General features: G+C 42.3%; 1 protein-coding gene across 1 annotated transcript in view; it reads left to right on the forward strand.

Annotated features, from left to right (window-relative positions):
* Positions 1 to 19,124, forward strand: part of tmeff2a (transmembrane protein with EGF-like and two follistatin-like domains 2a) — a 119,040-nt gene that overhangs the window by 94,534 nt on the left and 5,382 nt on the right. The window contains exons 5-8 of the mRNA XM_061088930.1: positions 3,219 to 3,315; positions 15,025 to 15,173; positions 17,803 to 17,862; positions 18,539 to 18,665. Coding sequence (XP_060944913.1) covers positions 3,219 to 3,315; positions 15,025 to 15,173; positions 17,803 to 17,862; positions 18,539 to 18,665 — 433 coding nt within the window. The remainder of the gene's footprint in view (positions 1 to 3,218; positions 3,316 to 15,024; positions 15,174 to 17,802; positions 17,863 to 18,538; positions 18,666 to 19,124) is intronic.

Consider the following 19,124-nt stretch of genomic DNA (forward strand, 5'->3'; position numbering starts at 1 on the left):
AACGAGTCCTGAAAGTATATTAATTAACAAGACTCAGATTTGCCAACATTTCTTGCATTGGTGCATTTTTTAAAAAGAGGCACTTTTAATTATTTTAACACATCAAGATCAATTTACTGGTCACAAAACAGCGCTTCTCAGCATGTGAGTCCCTGTGGCTCAGCACAGAGATTACAAATTACAAGAGAAGGCCTGCCTTACACAATCTGTGCTTTAACACACATGTTTATTCATCATGGCACACAGGGGCTCATGGAAATTAAAATGGTAAACTCGTACAGTTCCTGTCTGGAACGTTCTGTTCTCTTGGTCTGTGTCAATGCTCTGGAGCTACTTGTCATCAGTGAGTCCTCCTCAAACACTTGAGAAATATATAACGTCACTTTTTATTGTTTATGTCCTGTAGTAGAAAATTAACTAAGCATGGTTGACAAACTATTTTGTATGTGGATAAGTAAGTGTTTGAAGCCTTGTCAAGAGACTTTTATGACTTGTATTTACATACAACAAATGTTTGATGACTTGAGCTGTTTTATGGTCGGAACTGTTTATGACGGGAATACAGTGAGACCTTTTGCGACTTAATTACCCATCAAAGGAAGGAGTGTATCTCTTCCTATCACCTCAGGAAACACATGTGAATCAGCTGTTATGTTAAGTTTCCTCTTCTTCCCCCACCTATGGAACCTGTCTGGATTGGTTCAAAGAGACAGCCCTCAATCCTCCTATACAAGACCCTTGTATCTGACTGTTCGTCATCTTCACTCTGAGACCCTTGTGGTTTCCCTGTGTTGATCCTTTCTGCAGAAAGCCCCTTATTAAATACACGTAGTTAACTTTGTTGTTTCCAGCCTCTTGATTCTCCAGATTTCCATCACAGTCCTTGACATGCAGAGGGAAGTTAGAATAGTTTATAGTCAATGTTTCTCATAAAATGCAGCTGAATTGGCTTTATTACTGTTATCGTGTGTAAAGCTCTTACAAAGGAAAAATAAAACCTCTGTTATTACAATTAGTAGAAAGACGAATATTGTGCTTTTACTCTTTTTGACCGAGTTACCGACCACTGCTTGACCATCACCAGCAGCTGCAGGAACTCGCCTACTTAGCATTTCCTGAGCAGTTTCCGTTTCAACACCTTTTTTTAACAAGTTTCAGTAGTAAAGGTCGTTTCTTTAATGCACACAGAGTTGGAATTAAAGCGTAACAAGCCACTTGAGGTGCAGCCCCTCCAGTGACAGATTAGGTCTCGAACCCGATGGCATTATCCAAAGTCCTTCTCCCGGTGTGGAAATCTCCGTGCAGAGCCGCCGCACAACTCATTAAGGTGTAAAAAATGTTGAGTGCCACTTAAATGAAATTGGATTCTATACGACGGCACAGTGGACACGTTTTGTTCCACTGATGATAGGACTCGTGACCGTCTCATATTTCCATCAGGAGCTGAGGACAAACATTAGCTGTTTGTCTCAGAGCCGGTGGATCTCCGCGGTGAACTGATATTTAGTTTTGTTTTTTCGCTGAGGTCCGTGATATCAGCAGCTGAGACAGCTGGTGGAGAGACAACTCACACAGCTCATTATTTTTAATTAGCTCCACCTTTTCAGTCTAGTTACCTCCAGCTCCGCACTCCCCACTGCTAGCTGTTAGCACACGCGCCTCACCGACATGAAACTGGATGGCAGAAATGTTTTTTCACGACTAAAAAGCCATTACTTTAATATTCCTTCACTTCATCTCTGCAGGTCAACAAAGCTGCTTTCAGTAATTTTCCTTTTCATCGACTTTTAAAAGACATTTTCAGAAACAGATGCGACAAACTCAGCGAAAGAAGACGTTGGAGAAAACTTTGTACAGATTTGATTCTACACAGGAGAATCTTCGCTGAAACGCTTATTGCAGTGCACGCTAGCTTGATGTGGCGTTCGATGGGCGGCGAGCCAGCGCAGCTTCACACCTTCTAGTCTTTCCAGTCCTGTGACCTGGAGGTAAAGCTGTGAATTCAGAATGTACATCTTGCCACCTGACTGCAAAGCATTTCAGCAGTTCAGCATTCAGGGGACACAGCCTCATGGCCGGCGTCCAACACCTGCGGCTTCAGACACAGCTTCAAAAGGACAGAGGGGGAAAAAAATGGAGGCAAAGGATGTTTGAAAGGAGCTTAACATCCTCAGCAAAGGAACTGTTCAATCTCGCAGGCAGCTTTGTGTTTTTTGGACACAGGCAAAAAGAGACGAATGAAGCTGCTGGGATAATCTGACCCAACAGCAACAGAAATCCGAGGCTGAGAGTTATGGAAGAGACTCGGCTCAGCGGTCACAGAAAGTTAACGGACTTCGACCTTAAAAATACGAGTGAAACCCAACTTAAGCTCGACAGCGGAAAATCAGGTTAAACTTCCCCTAATGGAGTTATTCTCCTCTTCATCCAGCATGTCACAGTGGGATCACGTAGAAATAACAAAGGCTTCTGAGGGGAAAAGGAAAGCAGCGACACGAGAGAGAGAGAGAGAGAGAGAGAGAGAGAGTAGAGCAGTGTGGGTGTCTGTGTATGTGTTGGGGAGACTACAGATATGACCGGGGGGGAAAACGATGCCAAAATTCCACCTCTTCGTCTTCTTTTCTCGAAAGTCGTCCTCACGGGCCCTCGAAAAACGTAAAAAAGAATGGAGCCTGTCTAATGGAGAAGAGGGCCGAGGGGGGAAAGAGAAGAAGAGCCAGCGTCCTCTGCGCTAGGAGAATGCAATTTGAGATTGGCCAGATTGCTTTTTCTATTTTTTTTTTTTCCTCTCCCGTCCTCCCTCCCTCTCTCTCTCTCCCCCTCGGCAGCTCATGAGGCGTGATGTGCGCTGGCCGGGTCCCTAAGCCGCCGTAAGCCTGACGCCAGCACCCGCCGCCGCCGTCGCACTTACAGCGCGAGAAAATCGGCCCCGATGAAATAAAAGAGGGACTCCAAAAAGATCAGCGGGGATTTGAGAGTGATAGATGAGAGTCAGGCGAGGAGAGGGTGGAGGGGGGGGGGAGTGAATGTGGGATTACAGTAGGATGTGGCAGGATGTAAATGCACTGGCTGATTTCTCACGCTTAGGTTGTATTGTCAGAGGTACATTGTTGCCGGGGCTTTGCTCGAGTTTCTTCGCACTCTCCAAAATGAACCGGCCGGGCTTTGTAAAACGGGCGTGACATTTATTCTTCTTCTTCTTCTTCTCTCTCTTCCAGGAGGAGAGGGCTCAGCCGAAGCAGGACAGAAGGAGACGTCCACCTGTGACATTTGCCAGTTCGGGGCTGAGTGCGACGTGGACGCAGAAGATGTGTGGTGAGTTTTCACACGTTAACACACAACCTAATTATATCAATGTATTTTTCACTTTATGAAGGTGATGGTTATATATCACGGTTTTACTTCATTTTTAATATTTTGGCAGCGATGAAACGATGCCTGGAGCCAGTTTGGTGATTGTTGTCTGCACGCTGGTTTTGGCCCAACGGCAGGTTGTCATAGCGATGTTATGTTTTTTATTTGTGTGTTTCCACCTTTTGCTATCATGACAAAGCAACAACGCTAGCAGAACACTTGCGGGATACCTGACCCAAGCCCATCAGAGCCAGGGCCGCAAAAAATGATGAAATTACATTTGGGTTCAGATCGGTTTCTGTCACATTGATTTCAACTTTTTTTAGCACATTTCATATCTGTGATCATTGAAGTGGAACAATAACTACGCGTGTCACATAACACAAACTCATAGAAGGAAGGAAGTTTTAACATTTGGTTTCCCATGTTGGTTTTATTTAAAAACCTTAAACAAATCTAGAAGAATCTGTGTAAAAAAAACACAAAAACGGTTGATTTTCGGTGCTTAAGAATTGAAAACAAAATTAAAATGCAGTTTGTAGTTGTACTGCATCTCAGAACCATATGAACATCAATATATAACGTTCATGACTTTTGAGAGAACGTTAAAGTAACGGTGATCAATAACAATCAACATAAACTGGGGCTACAACTGAAGAGGGAAGATGACAAGGTATATGTCACAAATGATAATCATACAATATCACACAAACAATTGAGGCCTACTTAAGTTTAACCTCATGATCACCAGCACCTTTATATTATTTTAGACATATTTTTCTTATTTTAGATATTTTTCACGATTTTCACAATTAATCTGGAAATGTGTTGAAATATCAAAGCGAATTTCGCGGACCCCCTGCAATGCCATCGCGGACCACTAGGGGGCCGCGGACCCCCGGTTGAAAACCCCTGCTCTATTGCATAATACTGGCAGCTTTCTCCGTGTCGGATTATTTAAATCTGAGGCAACTGAGGCGCCTTGTTTTGGGGAAGATACTGTTTATGGACAATATTCAGACCACAACTGAGCATGTGAAGGAAATAAAATGCTTTATTTTTTAATAATCAGGCTTTTATCGTGGTAATGAAGGTGTTATACATTCCATGTTGTTGTGCACTATCACTGTGTCATAGTGTAACACATCATCCCTTTTTGAAACTGCTGCTAATTTCTAATGTCAAAGCCACGTGACACCTCTCCACCTTACACTGATATAGTCCACTTTACTCTCAAACAACATTATAGAGACATTATTGCTAGTTGAAATTTTTGAGTCCCTTTCAACACTGAGCATTTAGATGGAAACTCCCCCCCCCCTTTTGACGAACATCCACTGAGGCTCAGTGCTCGCTCGGCCATTTCATTTAACCTCAATTACTGGAGCAGGCCACAGAGAGAAAGGAGATTCTCGCTTATTCTGGAAATCCAATTACTGTCCTTACAGGACTCGGCAATGTCAGGCCAAAAATGACTTTGACTCACACACTGGAAAAGTAGTTCAGTGTAGAAATAACGTTTGTCATAATTTCAACCCGTTATTATAGATGAGACAAATGTTGGTAATATGTTACAGGCCCACCCTCCCTCATGCATTAGCAAGCGAGCGGCACAAAATAAAAACATCCTCGGGGCTACATAATAAACATGCGGGTGCAGAACCTAATTAGATGGCGGCCTGGCTGGTGAACTGTTTTCCAGCACCAGACAATATCAGCTTTTATTTATGTGCACTCGACGGCATAAAATGAAGCTTAAATGAACCTAGATTACAGATCTGGTGTGGAACGAGGATCAGCTGCTGGTGTGGCCGGTGAGAAATCCCAGACGTTAGAAATTAGCAGTGCCCTGGGACTGGGACTCTATCAAACTACTGGATGTAATGGGAAGATAATGTGCCCTGGTGTGCAATAACCTCTAATACCAGGGAAACAGATTCATGGTGCAACACCAAGCCTTTTTCCCAAAGTCCAACCCACTTCCACAAATGCACAGTAATGACCCACAAAAACACAGAAATGGATTTATGGGTACTATTTTTCAAAACCTTGAGGGGGAAAATTCAACAGCACAACATAGTGTCAATGATGTGTTCATAAAACAATAAGCATATTTAGAAGCACACGCAGTTCCACAGTCTAAAAGTACATTTGCCCCGAACGTAAGAAAACAATGGATTGAACAAGCGGCAGCCAACACCATAGACATATATAAAGACTAGATGTCTCGTTCGACGGAGCCGGACGTCACCACATGGCGGCCATCTTGCTACGGGGCAGCTCGCTCGGGGTGAGCGAGCTGCCCCCTAGCAAGATGGCCGCCATGTGGTGATGTCCGGCTCGGTTGGCCGGCAACACAGACGAGACATCTAGTCTTTATATATGTCTATGGCCAACACTCAATAAAGTGTCTCATTCCAAAACCAGTTGACACAAACAGACGTAAATATTCCAGTTTTTTTCCTTTTACATAAAAACATAAAACACAAGCTCTTCTCGATCTTTACAAACTAAAAACCCCGTGGTGGTTCTGATGAGAATGTGGTGAGTTATCAGGCAGGAAGCAGCGACCCGACAGCAGGTGATTCTCATCAAACAGCAGCCAGCCAATCAGACGACAGATGATTTTTTATAATCAGACCGAGCAGTTATTCAAAGAGCAGGTGAAGTGACCTAGCGAAGCCATGTGCTCGTAGTAATGCAATATTCTTATGTTTAATGAATAAGTGCCGCTCTGTTAATTGTTAGCCACTGTGGGAAGTTTATTCTGTTTCTCTAGCATGTGTGGATAATCACACTGAAGGGGTTAGGGTTAGGGTTAGGGTTAGGCATTTTGTTGTCACTGCATTATTCAGTCTGACACTTGGGCATCCCAGTCTTGCTTCCTCTGAAGAGGCCTAATTATAGCCAGCGTCCATCCAGTTTACAAGTTGAGCTCGACATCCGTCACATTGTGGAAGAAGCTGTTTCAACGGAACAGGATGACATCGTGTGAAATGTGCTCATTTGCATTCTGGAGGAAATTAATGCCTTTTTTTAAACAAGAGGTAACAGCCGATAGATGGTTAGCTTACGTTAGCATAACGACTGGAAACAGTCCAACACATAACAAGCTGTTATTTGATGAGTTTAACATAGAAGATCTAACATGTTAGTTATAAGCTTTACAAAATGCTGATAGAAAGAACGTTTTAAATTTGTTCTTTCTGCTTTGTGTGTATGCTAAGTTAAGCTAACTATGTGCTAAATTAAGCTAACCATGTCTTAAGATTAACCAATCATTAGCCAGTTTTAGTTTTAACCATGCAGGCAATGACAGTGGAATCAATCTTGTTGTCTAATAAATGTATAAAATTCAGTATTATTAAATTATTAAACACAATTTTAAACCACACTATCACAACAAGTTTCTTATCGTATTATTATTATCAATAGGGGATTAGTTGATTTTTACCGGGGGGGGGGGTCACCTGCACCAACACCAACACACATGTAAAATCTATATCTCGCAAATATTTTCATCCTTCTCTCCGAACTAGGACTAAAAAAGTGACCACGAAGTACACTTTTAACTGTTATGCAGAATACCTAGGCAGGTTTCTCTCCTTCTGTACTGTATCAATTCTGGCACAGTAAATTTTTGGCAAAAAAACCCATAACCATAAATAGTCATTTTAAGTTAGTTGTCATATTTTGCCACAGTTATGAGACGTGCATGTGACAGATCACTGCTGCGTATGGATTCTCTTTTAAACTGTGAGATGTGTTTGTTGTTTCTAAACGGTTCTGGTTCCTGCTGCATTAGTGTAGTATTGTTTTCACCTGTGTGTGTTTGTGTGTGTGAACCTTGGTGTGAATATTACTCGGGAAGGTGTCTTCTTTGTTTTGTGAAAGCGGCAAAAGCGGGATCTAGTTTTTGCTTAATGGTGTACATTCAGATTCGGGGTTTATATCTTTGCACTTTGACTTCTATTTGCGCTTTCATTTTTTAAATTGCTTTCCCTGTGTGTTGCTCTTTCTTCACCTCCGGCCTTTGTCTGGTTTGACCTCCTTCCATTGATAACCTTCAACTGTAGTTAACTTTGTGTATTTGGTCAGAGTTTCTCTTTGTTCACTGTCAGCTTGTCTATTAACTTTCCTCCAATTCCTCGTGCTTCTGAACTGGGGTTTCCATTGTGTTTCCATGATGCTGGTTTATCTGGATTTCTGTTTTTTCTGTAGTTTGGACTTTCACTTGTTTGCCTGCCTGTCACCAGCCTGTTTAATTAAATAGCACAATCCCACATTGTCGTTGTGGTCGTCGTAAATGTGACACTATGCCGTTGTGGTTCATTAGTTAGTCTTATTGTTGGTTCTGCTCTGCTATGGCAAAGGCTACAGGAGAAACTGTCCTGCCTCAGCATGAGCTCTGAACTTGACAGAATTAACTTGGCACCAACCTGGACAGCTACATCCATCCCATCGATGCTCACGACCGTTTTTCTCTATCGGCGCTTCTCTTCCTCTGGCACGGAGAAAATGACACCTCACATTTCTTTTCTCCCTCTAACAAGCCTCGATTGGCTCGGTTGCACCAGTGGAAACGGCCATCGATGAGTCAGGGAGCAAAGCGCCAAATTACTGAGAAATACCTGAAGTCTGGAAGCAGCGATAAATTCAAAAGGACTCGATGCAATTAGTGCATTTCTTTTTCCAAAGTGTAAACCTTTCTGCAGACACTGGGAACTGCTGGCAGCTTCCACAAAGCTCTGTGTTGCCTTGTCAGAATTAAATAATCTGTGTTCTCTCCAGCGCTGGTTAGTTTTATCAGATCAGATCAGAATCAGATCAGAATCAGAATTATTTTAATTGCCAAGTATATTTGCACATACAGGAAATTGCCTTGGTGTGGTTGGTGCACATAAATAACAGACATTAAAAAGCTCATCCTATCTCCTACATGATTTAACCCCTTGTTGACGAATGTCGCGAATTTGCCTCAAACCCCATTCCGGTCTTTTTATCCCACTAATACCTGATGGTGCAAATACTACACATACCATGAAGCTATTGGTAGTACTCTTCCGCCATCTAGTGGTCGGAGTGGAGAATACATACTAGCCCGTTGGTACTGTGCAGCAAAGTTATTTTGAGATATTAAGCTGTATTTGAAATACTGTGATGATGGAACAGCAATGATTTTACAGAAACATATGTTGTTATTCAATTTCAAGCAAAAGCAGCATCAGTATAATAATCTACATACCAGAGACTGGACAATTTGTTAAATTACGTTTATGCCCCATTATGTCGCTAATTAGAATCTGTATGACACAAATAATATATTTTTTTATATAATTGGAAATTAATTCAGGCAATAAGGGGTTAAACAACAATATATATATATAAATATATATAAAACAATATAAAACGAAACAATATATACAGTGAGAGAGTTATGGGCACGTACAGTGCTAAGGTGCAGAGATTTTCTGGAATAGGCGTGACCGTTAATATTCATTAACAAAGAAAACAGCTGTGTGTGTGTGTCTGTGTGTGTTGTGTGTAAAAGTAACTCTGGTGACTTGTCGACTGAGGTTAAACTAAGTTAACCTCTTAGTAAACTGAACAGTTGCATATATATTTATTTTCCTTACCCTTTATACAATTTGACAGAATAACGTTCTCCTGCATTGTGTTTGTCGTACATCATCTGGATGCATCTCTGCTCCCTGCTGTTGCAAAGAGCCTTGACCCCCCCCCCCCCTGCAGCTCTCTGTACTCTGGAGGCAGTTAACAGCAGCAGCAGCAAAAAGACCAATTTAGCCCTCGAGGATCAATAGTGTCACGAAAACCCATTTAGATCCATTTGAGGCGTAAAACTGTAATTACCCACAAAAAAACACCCCATGCTTTCAAACCCATCAATAGCCCCCATCACCGCTGATGGAATTAAGGTAGAAGAGGAGCGGGTAGTGAGCTAATCATAGAGGGGGGGGGGGGCGGGGGGCTGTGTGGACACTGGGTTTGGACGAATAGTGACAAAGGACCGAGGGGCTTCTCAAAGCTACTACTTATGTCCTTATTGTGGCTCATTCTACAAAGAGCTAGATTCCAAGGACCAATCAGAGGGCAACAGGTGGGTTGGGTGGCTAATTGTATTTTACCTTTTGTTAGGCCACACACACAACAAACAAACACACAAAGCAGTGGACTATGGCCTCCACTTACTGTTATTATTACGATTGAATAAATAACATGTCAACCTCCTGACCTCATACTGATCCGGCTCCATCCATCCCACTGCCACCTTTTGTTCGTTTGAATCTCTATCCACACAAAAGTTGTGTGTCTTTATCAGTTTTAATCCCCGTCCATATCAACACGCCTGAAAACGTATATCACGTTAACGCTCTCGTACATTGAACCTGCTTCCTTGTTTACACAGGGATTGCTCAAATCACAGATTGCCTCCTACACATGTAAACAGTTGTGTTGTGATGAAATGGAGAATTACCTGCACAACGGCCGTTAGCAACACTTGTGATTGATTAGACATGTTGTGTTATGTACTGGGAGCCGAGGCTAATGGCGGTGGATTTCTTCCTGAAGAGGTTCACATGTTAGTCTTGACTAAAAAGAACCAATCAGCAAGCGAGTGAGTATCTACATCCTCTGTCCGGACTTTATGGAGCCCCAGAGTTTCCCAAGTACATGTTGCCAGAAGCCATTTCAAACTAAAACGTAGAAACGTTGACGTATAGCCTCAGATGGTCTGTCACCGATTTCTTCACCAGTCAATTGAGCCGATCAATTCAATTCTACATACGCGTTCTACCTCGTACGTCAGCAACGGGCGCTAGATAGTAGCAGGATAGCTTCTCTCTTACAATTTTAAATTTAGAATTTAACAATAAATAAAAAGTGAGGAATGCAATGATTGAGTATGTCGTTATGTCAAATAAAAGGATGCACCCAGTCTCCTCCACACTGAGCTGTGCAGCCTCTTCATTAAAAGTGTGTTTGTGTGTTTGTGTGTGTGTGTGTGTGTGTGTGTTCACTACCTCTTATTAGTTGTGAAGAGTACATGCTACATAGCTTTTCTCCACTCATTCTCCATTTTTCTTATTTGCCTAAGCATAGCTTTTCTCTCTATCTCTCACTCCCCTTCCTCCTCTCCCTCTCTCTCTCTCTCTCTCTCTCTCTCTCTCTCTCTCTCTCTCGCTCTCTCTCTTTTTGCCTCTTTCACTCAGTTTTCAAAGGATAAAAGTGAAATTTAAAGCGAAGGATTATAAAAATCAATGGTACGTTCCCTTGCAATAAGGTTTGCCGCTCAGGATTTATATACAACGTGAGGCTGCTGTGTGTGTGTCTGTGTGTGTGTGTGTGTGTGTGTGTTTACATGTGTGTGTAAAGTGGCCTTTTCAGTTGGGAGCCAGCAGACAGTCTGGGGGTGGGATGGGGGATGGTGGGGGGGGGGGGCTTGATGGGAGGGAAATCGCAGGGAACTAATCAATAAGACACATCCTGTGAAGAAAGTATCGTCACACATACACACAACAGCTCACACACACACACACACACACACACTCCGATATGTACAGTACACACGTTCACACACAGCCTCAACTTTTCATTTAACACATGTCTGATCCTCTCAGCAGAAAGTGTGAAGCAATGATTTGGTGCGGAGAGAGAGAGACAATAGGGAAAACAAGATGAGACAGAGAGTGATTGGTGTCTGATGCATGTGTGTGACAGATTCTGCACGCCTGTCTGCAGGTGTGTGTGTGTCTGCGTGTGTGTGTGTGTCTGTGTGCGGGCGAGTGGCATTAGGATGTGTTGACGCACTGCAGTCTAGTGGTATAGTGCCTATTATGGAGAAAGTGAGAGGCCTCATTAAAAATTTATGAAGCACAGACATCAGCCAGCGACCAACAGCAGCCTCCCAGGGTTTGAAAGCTCTTTGGTGAATGGAGGTTGTGTGTTGGGGGGGGGGGGTTGTAGTCTTCATGTGTACATTTACATGTGTGTAAGCCCGTACTGTTTTTATTTTTGGTATTTCTTTTAAGTGGTGGATGTGAGGAAATCTCCTCTTAGCTCAGAAGCTCCTGATATTTCTCCTTTCAAGCCGACTCTGTTCTCATTTAGAGACTTTTCATGATAACACAGACGCTTTAAACTGTATAAACCTAATCTTAGCTCCAGGGCAGCTGTAGCAAAATTATAGTCTGGGTTATATAATTTTTTGAAAGTTTGACCCCCTTTATTTTTTCCTCACTTGCCTCCAGCAGTGTGTAGCCATGCAGATTATTTTTACTTTAATTGATGGGGGGTTTGGAAAATTTCTGCTTTTGAGATTTCAACATTCACCTTAGGAAGTGGAACTGAGAGTGTAGGTAATCTGAATCAGCCTTATTAAACAGTATGTGCGCTAGTGGTGGGGGAAAAAATCGATTCTGTTCAGTATCGCGATACTGTAGCACAAAGTATTGCAATATTCATTTTTTTTTTTTTATATTTATTTACAATTATATATGTAGCAGCCCCTGGCTGGCAAAGCATGGCGAGGAGAGTTTCAGAGTTTAAAAGATACCTAGTGTGTCTGTGGAAAGGATGTTCTCCACTGCAGGAGATGTAGTAACGTTCCAGAGGAACTTTAACATCTGAGCAAGTTGACCAACTCCTTTTTCTGAACAAAAATGCCAATATTCTCAAATGAATTTAACATTTTGGGTCATGACCTTGCAGGTCTCAATTTGATGGAAGCTCTAGGTTACTCTTATTTATACGATTGAGCTCAGTGTTCATGTGAGAGGTCTCCTATTCAGAAAATAATTACAAAGGTCCTGTGTCCTGAATGTCCAAGGACAAAGTTTTTGCACTTCAGTTAATGTGTAGAAGACAATGTTGTTCACAGAATTAAGTGTGACATTTGAAGTGAGGTGAGCAGTCTTATTTTCCTCATTTTTTGTAATGCCTTTGAATAACATGGGGGACATGAATCGCAATATATCGCAGAATCGAATCGCAATACTTGCAGTATCGCAATATATCGCAGAATCGCAATACTATTGAATCGTGGCCCAAATATCGCAATACTATTGAATCGTCACATTTTTGCCAATTCCCAACCCTATGTGCGCACATACAGGGAATTTGACTTTGGTTTAAATGGTGAATACTAAAATGCTAAAATCTAAACTGTGGATTTCTGAGGTCTTTCTGCTAAATGTGACAGGGAAAACTTCAGCTTTCGTCGTTTTGCTAAGTATGTACGGCACAAATATATTTGTGTGAGTGTCGGATTTGTCTGCCTGTGTTTAACAACATGGTGTTACAGGCTCATTGTGTAACCCTCGGCAGCGGCAGGTCGCTCACAGCGGCGGCGGCGCCTCACACCCGGTGTCATGCGGGGTTTTTGGGGGATTGTGCGTGCCTCTACACAACTGTGTGTGTCCTCACAGATGCATAACCAAGCCTTTTCCTCACATCATTCTTACTTTGCTGATCCGTCATTACAACAGTTGCTGAGCACTGCCACGCTTCGGTGCACAGCGTTTCAATCAACGTCAGAGTCAGCAGCAGCAACCACCACGGCTGATTGCCACTGTGTATCCGCCCGAGTGTGTGTCTGTGGGTGTGTGTAGGCACACGTTTTGTGCGTTGGCGGCGGATGCCCGTGCGGCTGTGTGTATGCAAATGCAGCTGAATGCCCGTGCTTTGCTGAGAGCTCGGCACCGAAGGGAAATGAAAGGACCAGGAGAATAATGACAGATTTATAATTACAGAATGAGGCGTTCAGTGGTTCTCAGCAGCAGCGACTGTCAGGGGACCACACGCTGCGTGTGATTTCTGCTGATCAGGCCTGACACACACCGAAGGGTCACGCTACATGTATGCCAGGATACATACACTCTCACACACACCACACGTAGGTATATGTGCACAGAAGTCCTCTCTCTCTCTCCCTCTCTTGTCATTCGTGCAGATGTTTTTTGCATATTACAGAAGAACCCACACAGACTAATAAACACAAGCACAGAACGTCTCGCACTGACAATTTTTGGTGCGACAGAAAATTGCCTGGTTAATTCGCGAGGGCTGAAAACACATGGAGTAAGCCCCCCCGATGTGCCGAGAGACGAATGCATCACAGGCAGAGACGCAGCAGAAATATCAGCTCGGTGGAAGGAAGTCACTAATTCACTTTACAGAGAAGACAAAGTGTGAGTCATTTTAAAAGGGTTACAGATGTAAGCACTTATTTACCCAAGACAACACGGCAAGAAACAACACACTTTTAATTAAACTTTTTATTTTGTTGTGTAGAGGAGCTTGTACTTAATGAACATTCATTTTAAAATCTAATCTGTGCTCAGCGGTGACAGTCACACAGGACATGAGCAGTTGTCCTCATTCTCTCCCGGGGTTTTAGTTGAGGGACGTTGAGACATGGTGTCGTCTCTGTGTGGAATATGTTTGCATAAGTTTATGATTAATTATAATTTTTTATTTAGTCTTCAGTTTATGTTAATTTCACCTTAAATTCATATCTGAGAAGTAGTGTTTTTTTGTGCTGTAGTTTCCTGCACAAAACTAAGATGTACTAATGCTAATAATTATTATTATTATTATTATTATTATGAAGTATAATTGTAATAATGGTGGTATTAACAATATTAATAATGTTTTTTTTGTATGTGTATTGCACTTTTCAATACAAAGTCAAAGTCTTTACATAAAATGATCAAATTCGAAAATTCAGAAAACAAAAACCCCTCCCAAAAATGTGGAGGAAAAAGGTATAAACATTAATTTAAAAACCATTAAGAACCAGTAAAAAATGTACAGGTTTTGAGGGTCAGTAACAAAGCTTCCTGTGGGAACTGTGAGAAGAAGACCTGAGGAGCACAGGCAGCTTTAGTAGAGATCAGCTAAACCTGTGGCTGGATCATGACCGAGCCAGTGTTGCACTTTAAATTTGTGAGTTCAAGCTTTTAGGATCAGAGAGACAAGCTGTAATTTGAGTGATGTTATCGCTATCGGATTATCACAGATTAATCTAAACCTGGTGTCGTCCGAATAACTGTGGAATTCAACATTATAGAAATAAACGATCTCACTTTGAGAGAGAGAGAGTATATGCAGAGTTGTGAACGCCCACTTTTGCAACTGCTCATTTTCTCAATTGATGTTTGAGAAACTCCTTTATTAGGAGTTTTAAGTCTGGAACCACACTATTAAGCTCTAAAGCACAAGTAGCATGGCACCAAGAGCTGACCCTTGCGGCACACCACATGAGGGGGAGTGCCATCATGTAGAAGAATAAATTGCTTTCCCGCCTTATGTAGGTTATGTAAGGGAACATCTTTTGTCAATCAAGCCCTCTGTCAAACTGAAAGTGCCGAAACCCCGGTGTGAGCAGCATTACTATGCATGGTCCAGCCTCCCAGCTGAGTGCAAGCTGCACAGTTTCTTCTCTGTCGCATTTTTAATCCCTGAATGAATTTGGGTCTGTGTCTCTCGCAATCAAACACGTGCATAAGTCTCTCCGGGATAAAGAGGCTCTCATTTCCATTCATATTTCAGATCTAATTTATTTCACATCTTGACGTCGCTAATGAATAAAATACAAGGAAAGTTTTTTTTCTGTGTCCTAATGTGATTTCTTACTTTTTTTTATTTTAGGTGCGTGTGCAACATCGACTGCTCCCACATCAGCTTCAACCCGGTGTGTGCCTCGGACGGCCGTTCCTATGACAACCCCTGCCAGGTGAAGGAGGCGTCCTGTCAGAAACAGGAGCGCATCGAGGTCAAGTACCTGGGCCACTGCCAAGGTCAGACACCAAAACACACACACACACACACAGACACACACACACACACAGCGGACGCCGTCAGCCTGTCTGCCGCGGCAGGTGTTCACTTCCAGTTGAAGTGAGGCCGTGAGGGTGAACGAGGCCCCCATGGCCCCCGGGGCGGTCGAGGCAAATGAGGCGACTTGCAGAGCTAAATGCAGACAGCATGATTCTGCATTTTCCCTGCAGCTGCACTTCCAGCTACATTTCGTAATTAAAGATAGTTTCACTCAATCATATTTCGGAATAGTGTGCAAAGATAATCCCCAAATAGCCTTGACTCCTACGGATATTGATAATTTTACTGAACGGTAATCCCCCCCCTCTTTCTCGTGTAATATAATTTATTTGAATGCAGTGTCTGTAATGGTTGCAGGGATAAGGTTATTTATTAATGTGTGTGGTTAAATCCCCTAACCTGAATCACACTGCTAATCCATGTGGGAGACAGACACAGGCACATGGGAATTCTTCCTTTCAAAATGTTTTATATTATTTTTCTACATCTACATCTCTACAAATTCTCTCACGTTATGAGTTCAAATATCAATAGTTAGCGGGTTTGATTCCGACGAGTACGTAGGGCATGGGATTGGCTCGGCGTCCTCGCAGGACAAAGCAGGACGATTGATCGAGACGTGAGAACCGAGATGAAAGCTTTGAGAAGTAATGGGGAGAAAAGCAATCAGGGCTAACCAGCTCCCAGAACACAAATAGAAATCTGTATTCCCCCATGTTGCACCTTTCGGGGTCGGACCACCCTGATCGATTCCACACATTCTGGGAAAGTGGGAGAGAGAGAAGCAAATGTCACGAAACTCTTTCGATGAAACGGACCTCGTGTTAGCCGCGATTCAAAGTGACACCTTGACATTTAGATCGCTGGTTTATGATATTTCCTCCATGTGTCACTTGGGAAGCAGTTTTATATTTAATTATTTGTCTGAGTAGAGCTCAGCTTTCTACTGTACTTCATACCAGTGTGAGGGAAACTGATCTGATTCAGATTTATTACAGTAACGTAGTGGTGTCTGGAGAAGTGGGGATACGCTCTTTATTTATGCCACAGATTTTTTTTTTTTTAAAGTAGTAGCTGGTCCAGCAAAACATAAACATATCAAGTTATAAATAGTGACATATAAGACTGCTCTCACATATTTAGTTCACCCAAAAAATGGGCCAATAGTAGTTTGTACATTGTCACTTAATTCACTTAATTTCTGGTGCAGATGCAGATTCTCTATTAATTATGTCCCTCATCTTGCAAGAAGTCTATGGGTCAGTAGTTTATCTTATAAACTTGGATAAGCTGATTTGAAACAGGTAGTGTTGGCCAAACCGTGCCACTATTATAAAAATAGCAATATTTGGGTCAGTTTGAAAATATCACAATTATTACAATGTACAAAAACTCAAAACTAGATTTGAACCAAACCAGGTGCTGCATCATTAAGACTTTAGAAAAATGAAAAGCAGAAGCCGTGATCAGTTTTAAAACTCATTAAGTCTCTTTGTTTGCGAGTCAAGCTTCTGACCTTGTAGAAAGGCTTATTTGTTTATTTTTCTTTTATTGCGCCTCCGATGTTTTACAAGCCAATAAAAGAGGAAGAGAAGTAGGGAAAAAAATAATCGCACTTCCAGGCACATTTCATGCCACAATTCTTGCTCCATAAATCCAGGAAATACTTTGGCACAGTCACTTTGAGGCGATAAATTCACTGACCACTGGAAAAAAGAAATCAATTGCAATAAAATGATTATGATTGGAAGGAGGTTTTGTCTAGCCGTCGTGAAAGGGGAATTCAATGCAGCCTCAATAAGGGGAGCAGGAAAGCATTCTTCCCTCGGAGCCTTTTCTCCTCGGCTCCTTTCTTCGCTTTGTTCAGAATAAAACATTAGAGGCGACAGTCTCTGACTTCGGAGGAGAATAGTTCACATTCATATGCATTATCCAGACGGACGCACGCACCTCAGGGACCCTTTGATGCCACGATGATTCACATCTGGCATCGGTTTGAACCTGTTAGTCCTAGTAGAGGGGGGGGGGGGTGTAAGGGTTTATCCCCTTGTAGACGAATGTTCGGAATTTGCCTCAAACCCCATTCCGGCCTTTTATCCCACTAATGCCTGATGGTGCAAATACTACACATACCATGAAGGTATTGGAAGTATTCTGCTGCCATCTAGTGGTCGGAGTGGAAAAAACATACTAGCCCCTTGGTACTGTGCAGCAAAGTTATTTTAAGATATTAAGCTGTATTTGAAATACTGTGATGATGGAACAGCAATGATTGTACAGAAACATATGTTGTTATTCAATTTCAAGCAAAAGCAGCATCAATATAATAATCTACATACCAGAAATTTGTTAAATTACGGTTATGCCCCATTATGCCAAATGTCGCTAATTTGTCTCATACCTACATTTTATATCTATTGTATATGCTATATTGAAATTAACAATCTCCACTTTTTAAGCATCTGTATGACGGCCAAAAACACAAATAATATTTTTTTTATATATTGGAAATTAATTCAGGCAATAAGGGGTTATGGGAGGAGTCTCATTGACCTGGGATCAGTTTGACTGTGTGTCTGTCCTTTGCAGGTGACATCATAACGGGCAACAAAGGCGGGGATGGACACTTTGCACGGACTGACCTCACAGGTGAGTGGACGTGGTGGCCGCAGACCCCATCGCCACCCTTGGGGTCTTCTAAACAGCATTTCAAAATAAAAGCTCTGCTGGATATGAAGCATTCCATCAACAAAGCAAACGTAGGGTCGTTTCTTTCAACGCAATTTGCCAAACAGTAGTTCTATCACTGTTGTTGCCTTGAGGGAGATCAGCACCCGTCCTGCGTTAGTCAGTCTGTGTCTGTGTCTCAGTCCGATATGGTCAAATAAAAAATCTAATTATAAAAAAATGATCTGGCTGCGATTTTGATCCGCAGATTGACCCAGTTACTGACGACTGCCGGAGTTTATCCGAGGACGTAGAAGAAGAAGACGTGTTAAATTTCAATTTGTATTAATATTGAAAACCTCGACACTGCACTAAGACTCACACACGTCCAGAGTGTGAAGCCGATAAGAGGAATAGTTCTTGAGATATGCGTTCCACATACAGACAGATGTTTGTGGAATAATGAGGTGATGTTTTTCTGTTTTAAAACCAGAACAGGATCAGTAACCGTAAACAAGCACTGTCTAAACATAACCATAAAGAAGTTTAATAATGCATCTCGATGTATGTATGCAATGTGGCCAAGAGCATATGTGCATTCAGTATTTATGGATGTTGTGTGTGTGTGTGTGTGTTTGTGTGTCTGTTTATGAAACAGAGAAAAATGAGGATGCGAGGAATGGGCTGGCCCGCGGCCTGTACATCCCCTGTCCGGATCACTACAAAAACTACTGCGTCCATGGAGAGTGTCAGTTTCCCAGCATCCTGGCACAGCCCTCCTGCAGGTACACACTCACTCACACACACATCAACACACACACACACACACACACACATGAACACACACACTTACATGCACACCCTGTATTCCTGTATGTGTGAGGATTAGTGATGGGTAAGGATAAGCATTTTGGGGCATTTTTGCAGCAGAGCAGGAGGCAGGTGACAGGAAATGAGGAGAGAGACGTGGTGGAAATGACAGGCAGCTCAGCTTCCTGAGCCCGAATCCAACTGGAGACGTCCCAGTCAAGGTGCACATTATGCTCCTTAACCATTGAGCCGCCGGATCAAACCATTTCTGACCTTATTCAACATTTAATGTCAGACAAGGGCCTGAAATTCCGTCCAAAAAGTGAAGATATCAAAAGTGTTTCCTGAATATGATATAATTTGAGCAAAGTACACTGACTGCTGATTATTAATTCAAACTAATGGTTTTTAAATAGCTAGCAATCAATAGGGCT

Source organism: Limanda limanda, chromosome 16, assembly GCF_963576545.1.
Source record: "Limanda limanda chromosome 16, fLimLim1.1, whole genome shotgun sequence".
In the NCBI taxonomy this organism is placed as follows: domain Eukaryota; kingdom Metazoa; phylum Chordata; class Actinopteri; order Pleuronectiformes; family Pleuronectidae; genus Limanda; species Limanda limanda.